The sequence below is a fragment of the Corvus brachyrhynchos genome, unplaced genomic scaffold (genome assembly GCF_000691975.1).
Source record: "Corvus brachyrhynchos isolate BGI_N302 unplaced genomic scaffold, ASM69197v1 scaffold70, whole genome shotgun sequence".
Lineage (NCBI taxonomy): Eukaryota > Metazoa > Chordata > Aves > Passeriformes > Corvidae > Corvus > Corvus brachyrhynchos.
In genome coordinates this window covers 409,279-415,978 of record NW_008236217.1, presented here as the reverse complement: position 1 = coordinate 415,978, position 6,700 = coordinate 409,279, and the positions used below count along the sequence as shown (strand labels likewise).

The window sequence follows — 6,700 nt, the reverse complement described above, 5'->3', positions numbered from 1 at the left end:
CTTTCCTGCCATGGCAGGGACAAAGCTATTTTTAGCCAGCCAAGCAAAACCCTCCTGTGATGTATGCTGTTAACTAAAAAGATGGGCTGGCACTGGGATTGCAGAACTGCTACTATCCAAGCTTTTCTTAGCACAAAATGTATTTCTGGACTGCAGGAGTTGTACAGGTTTCCAATATATGCCAGTACCCTGTCAGCCACAGGGACCCTGTGCTGATACTATGTACAGTTCTAGTCTGTGACTGTCAGTGGCTGTGTTTAGCTCTGCAATAATTGCAGTGATTCAGATGAAGTTGCTTTGGAGTGGCAGCGAAGCTGAACCCAGTAGATCTGCCAGCCATGCCATCTGCTTGGAAGTTTCCACAAACCAGAAGGTAGCAATACCCTTCTGTACAGTCTCAGCCTTTAGATGTTTTGCCATTTTAGGAAGAGTTGTGTATTTTTTGTTTGCTGATTCCTAAAGCTTAGGTGGCTTTGCACTCATATCAGTAAACAGATGCAACCTGAGTAATGGTGTATTTATTTGGAATCCTTACAGCACTGAGGTGACACCATTAGCATAATCAGATGAAAGTATCTTGTGAGAATTTCTGAGCAGTTAACCCTCTTCTCTCCATACAGATGTAGTAAACACTGCCAGACCTGATGAAAGAGCCATTATGACTTATGTTTCCTGTTACTACCATGCATTTGCTGGTGCTCAGAAGGTGAGATTGTAGATGGATCAGATCTCATCCTTCACCTTCTGTCTTGTTTCTTTCAGCAATTTTTCCTTTTCTGATCTTTTCCTCACTAGTTACTAGAACAGCATCTTAGAGCTGAGCTCATTTCCTGTCGCCTCTTTTCTCTGTGAGCCACTGTTTTAGTAGAGCCAGTAGTAGTCCATCCATTTGTTCCATAGAAACAAATCTTCCTGTCTCATCTTTCTGCATATTTACTAATAATATCCAGTAGGTTTTTGATAGCTGGTGACTGAATGGGATAGAGGATGATATTCCCTTTAAATGATATTGTGTGAATTCATTTGAAGCACCATTAAAAATGCAAGGTGAAAATACGCAGAGTGAAAAAAAATTTCAATAGTAGAATGCCATCTTTCTTCTCTCTGCTGGATATTATTTCTGCTACAGATGTCAAAATCATCATAACATGCTCAGAAAATAAACCCTTCTCTTATGTTTTCAGGATTGTTTTTAAAATGTTAAATGCTTAATGGTAAGTACAAACAGCAACATGATGCTACTATGCAAAACAGACACAGAAACATATATAGACATCTCAGACAAGCTCTGGAATCATGTCATAAAGAAAAGAAGGAAAATTCTAAAAAGCAAGGCGGTTTGGAGTTGGGCATACTTCAGGTACTGGTAATATAAGGAATACTGATATATAATGCTAAGGTTGTAACTAATCCAGGTGCAACTTCCAGTGAACATCTCCCCAGATCGAAATGTAGTCTGCCTTTCCTGTGTCTTAGTCAAAACCCCCACAATCCAAGTCACCAGACATACATGTGTCAGTTCTTAAGCAGTCAGTCTTGTTCAGGTTACTCCCCCTGTGGCAATACTGCAGGATCGAGCTTATTAAAAAAAATCCTCCTCTTTGTATGAGCTTATACTGGATTTTTAATGTATTTTATATTCTGTCAGCACCCCTCAATCTAACATTAAATTTATTACAGCTTTGTAGAGCTTCTAGAATACAGAGCTATGGATAAGAAAACAGTAAGAAGGACATGAAGTTATGCATTTATTTATTCCTCCTATTTTCTACTCCTCGATTCCTTTTTTTCCTGTTCTATTTTAACTTCTCCCCCCTCTTGTAGATATTGTGAACACTCCCAAACCTGATGAGAGAGCTATCATGACATATGTGTCCTGCTTCTACCATGCTTTTGCTGGAGCAGAGCAGGTATTAATCAACTGTCCCTTCAGGTTGCTGTGTTTTTGATTGGTTGTTTCACATTTCCACTAGCTTATTTAAAAAAACCCCAAACAACTAATTTAGTACTATGTGGTTTTAATTAACATTTGCAAGTATTACTTGAGCACTAATATTCGTTTTTAACCAACTCTCAAACCTGTTTTAGTTAAATGTGTAACAAATTAACTTCTTTAATTCAAATAGAGATTTTGCTTCTAATTTTGGGTCTTTATTTGGAAATTTTAAGGACTGTTTCAGAAAAAATGTGTTTGAAGATATTGTTAAGTGGAGTTGTTGCTTGTTGCTACAACATCTTATGTGTTTTACTGCATAATAGAATGTTTGACTTTTGGAGATGGAGACTTACTTATGCTGAGTAATTTAGGGCTAGATTTTCAAAGATGCCTAAAGACACAGAAGGGCACAGAAGACATCCAACACAGTATTTGTGCCTGGTTCCCACTGAAGCCAACAGAATTATTTGTGGATGAAAGTGCTAGTATAAAAGACATGAATAACAGCAGCAGAGCTGTTTTCGGTGAGATTGTCACTTATAAATGTGGCATTTCCCACTCTTCTGCTTCATACATTTCTAGCCTACAAATGGACATAACCAAACTTATGTTAAAAAAAATAAAGAACCTTTAAAGTAGTTGATATTTTCCCTTCATCCTCAGGACTGAATTTCCCTTCCTGTTGGCTAGGTCTCCTATACCTTACCACAGCACAACTACACTGTTGCACTCTCTCACTTCTGGGTATGAAGGTTTTGCTATTTGTGCAAAAGGGGAATTCCAAATACTCTTTAACACAGGAGTCTACATGAATATTTATTTGATTAGATCATCAGAGTCATATTTGTGTGAAAGTATTGCTCTGTGATATCAAACTAGTAAATTTTAAATATGGCAGAGCTACACAGTGCCTTCGCATATAAATTTGTCAGAAGGCATGAGAAGATTTGCTGTCAGTGGTTGAGCTGCACTTGTTCTCAAGGGTGTATGTACATATGATATGCAGATATAGAGTGGTCTGAGACTCCTGCATCACATGTGGTGTCTTTCCAGTGTGGCTAACAAATCTAATACTTTTTGGATGTGATTTTAAAAAATAACCTAATAGGATATCTTTAAGACTTGCCTAAGTTGTCTTTAAAAAGAAAAGATTTATTAGACAACTATATAGTAAGGCTTCATTGTACAACAAAGGGACCTCTGTGCTGATTCATGCCTCATTCAGGCCTTTGGAATCTATGGCTGCAGAAGGAGGGAAAATGAGTATCTAAGCAATCTAGGAGCATAAATCAACAACTATAAAAGAATGTGATCTTTTATTTGCAGCAGCCACATTCTCTCTCTTTCTCCAAGCCTATACCTTTCTCAGAATGTGTTTATGAATATGTCCTGTTTATTTGCTGTGTCTTACAGGCTGAGACTGCAGCTAACCGGATCTGTAAGGTGCTTGCTGTGAATCAGGAAAATGAGAGGTTGATGGAAGAGTATGAGAGACTAGCAAGTGAGGTAAGGATGCTCTATGTGTAATGTGGTGACAATTATGTCCATGAAATATTGAAAGATGAAAGATTCATGCACTCTCTTCAAGACAGGAAAGTGGAGACACTGGAAGGGTAAATCTCACAGTGGCAGGTTACAAAGCCCAGGTGCCCAGGATATCAAGTTTTAGGTAATTCCTTTGCCACAGACTTCCTGTGTGACCTTCAGCGAGTCAGTCAGTCTTGTTAACGTGCCCAAAAGTGTCATCTGTCTGCCCCAAGACCAAGCTTCCTGTCTCTCTAATCTTGGAAGACAGCCATCCTTGACCACATGCGGAACATACAGATCCTGTCACTCCAAGCAAGCCCATTGGCTTTTTGTACTGCAAAGCACACCTGGAGAGGGTCTGTCAGGTTGTTCACAATTCATCTGTGAGCACGGACAGCAGATGAATGTACAGATGAAGGTATTCCTCCTGTCCTTTCTTGTTTTATGGCAAATCTGCTGAGCAGGACTACAGATATACAGTGCACAAGTGAGAGCTTTGTTATCTTTTATGCATAACCTGCAAAAACATACTGAGGTCACAGCACTACTTTCTGTATCTAAATTTGCACTAATGGCCTTCCAAGTGAAGATTTTTATATGACTTGAGGCTGTTTCTGTCCTGATCCCATAACTATGACTACCTGAAAAACCAAGACCAATACTTTTGAAAGGGGTAGATGATATTGGGTAACTCAGATTTTGAGTAATTAGAGACACCTTACATGTGTCTTAATCTTTCTGAAAACCAGGGTATTTCTAGAAATACCTAGAATATCTGTGCAAATTTGCTATAAAAGTATTGTTCAACTTTGAATATCTTGTGTTTACTTGCCATTAAGGCATCAGTACCAACTGAAGTGAATAATATTAAAATGGAACAAAATTAAGATTTGTATGTTCAAGATAGCCTTTTCTTCATTGTTTTTCCATTGTCTTGATTTGACTTGTTTATGTTGGTTTGAAAGCTTTTAGAATGGATTCGCCGGACAATTCCTTGGCTGGAAAACAGGACCCCAGAAAAAACAATGCAGGCTATGCAGAAGAAATTAGAGGATTTCCGGGACTACCGCCGCAAACACAAGCCTCCCAAAGTCCAAGAGAAATGTCAGTTGGAGATCAATTTCAACACCCTGCAGACAAAACTGAGAATCAGCAATCGGCCAGCTTTCATGCCATCAGAGGGGAAAATGGTTTCAGTAAGTAAAGGAGGCATCAATATTCTGTTTGCTTCATCAATGATCTTCCAAAAATGTCAACATGAAGGATTGAAGGGCAATTCTAAGTCATCTTCAGAAACATCAGTTTGCTGCACTTTTTCAACACCAAATGCTTTTTACATATTCCCTTTCATTCTAAATCTTGCTTTCTAATAAGCATGCTCCTGCCTCTTTGAAGGCTTTCACAAAAGCAAGTTATCTGGAGATGCAAGACGATACAGAGCTTCCTTTGGCAGTGTTATCAATACTCCTGTATCAGTGAGGCCAATGGTTGTTTATTTAAGCAAAACTCAGTGGTTTCATTGACCTTTTAGTCATCAAACTTAAACAAACAGACAATGCTCAATACATGTTTCTGCATTTCTCAATTCTGCTTTTTTTCTTATGTCTATGAAGATAAGAATAGTCAGTACCAAGAATCCTCATCTGCTGATAAGTACTGTGACTTGACTGTGGGTCAAAACATTTCCCGTTGAATATAGCAAACCTGATTCCGTACTCTACTCTATCATTGTGTTTTGGTTTCTCAGATTTCATAAACAAAAAAAAATTGCTCCGTCTGACAAGGGCCATTGTCCACTCCCCGTATGCAGGAAATAAGGGCCCTGTTACTTCAGCTTCTCACTCATGTCTCTGAGATTGCAAGGAAGCTCACAAAACTTTGTGTACTACAGAAGGTGAAATGAATTTGTGTTCCAGGTAAAATACGCACCAAATCCTCTTGATACTAATTACTTTGCTATTGTCAACTTGTGAAAGCAAAGCACTTTCATTTTGATAACAGATAGGTATATCATAAAAGAACACACACATTGTAAAATGGAGGTAAAAGCAATATATTGTGAAGACATTGGACACATAACCATGCTCAAAAACCATTTCTATAGGGGCTCATTTTGTGACCCCATCTGAATGCAACACACTATGAGAAGCAGGTGTCTGCACTAAAAGACAACTGCCTCACAACATTTTCTCGGATTCTGTGATTTTACAAAATCTGAACATAAAAACTTCTCTTTTTGAAGCCAAATTGTGAAGGAATCAAAAATCTGTAAATTTAGATAAAAAGAGGTTATAGTTTCATCCATCTCTCCCATGTATTCTCTTCACAGGATATTGCCGGCGCTTGGCAGAGACTTGAGCAAGCTGAGAAAGGCTATGAAGAGTGGCTGCTGAATGAAATACGACGGCTGGAAAGACTTGAACACTTGGCTGAGAAATTTAGGCAGAAGGCTTCCACTCATGAACAGTGGGCATATGGTGAGGAGAGATGCCTTTTAACATTTTTAGTATTTTAATGTTCAAAGTTGAACTGTCAGTGCTGAGTATTTGCCAGCCATGAACTCACTTATAAGTAGTTTGGACAGTTTCAGACAACGTAAAATAATAACAGATAAAATGTCAGGTTTTGTTGACTGTAGTCACAATCCTAACTTGTTGGCATGTTGCTAATGAGATGTAACTGTAAAAATCATAGTTGAGGTAGTGATTCAATGGGAATATTCTGCATTTGAATAGAGGCCATTACTGCTGATGTATTCCTATGTAGTTGTACACCAGCAATCCAACCAGGAATGCAGTGATACCACTGGCTGAGTGTGAAATTATTAATGGAGGTATTCTATTATTATTTGGTCATCATGATGTTCTGGATAGTCCAGATAAGCTACATGACAATAGACTCGTGTCTGCTTTGCTCCAAACCCTCGATTACACGCCATTTATAGTTCTGGCTTTTAATGGTAACCTAACCTTACCTGTAGTTGTGACACCCGTAGGACCATACAGTGGCATTCAGTTTTGTTGGGGACTATTAAACATAGGTCTGCTCTATCATCCTGACGACTGTCTTGCTGTTTCTGCCATGCTTCTGGCTTTTTCCAGCAACATTCTTTTGAAACTGTGAAAGTGAATCAGAGTCCATCCTCTAACAGTTGCTGGAAGCATGCAAGGCTGTAAACGGCTGCCAAGCAGATACTAGAAGGGAAACTACAGCATTTATCAGCCCTGAGAGCCTATT

At 38.7% G+C, this 6,700-nt stretch overlaps 1 protein-coding gene across 9 annotated transcripts in view; it reads left to right on the top strand.

Annotated features, from left to right (window-relative positions):
- ACTN2 (actinin alpha 2) overlaps positions 1 to 6,700 on the top strand; it is a 68,891-nt gene that overhangs the window by 38,649 nt on the left and 23,542 nt on the right. For 5 of the 9 annotated variants that reach the window (XM_017745144.1, XM_008643268.2, XM_008643270.2 and 2 more), the window contains exons 8-11: positions 621 to 706; positions 3,350 to 3,442; positions 4,429 to 4,659; positions 5,793 to 5,940. In XM_017745144.1, the coding sequence (XP_017600633.1) occupies positions 621 to 706; positions 3,350 to 3,442; positions 4,429 to 4,659; positions 5,793 to 5,940 (558 nt within the window). Of the gene's footprint in view, positions 1 to 620; positions 707 to 1,824; positions 1,911 to 3,349; positions 3,443 to 4,428; positions 4,660 to 5,792; positions 5,941 to 6,700 lie in introns of all 9 variants that reach the window. The other 4 variants (XM_017745121.1, XM_017745147.1, XM_017745107.1 and 1 more) reach the window with 1 other exon arrangement.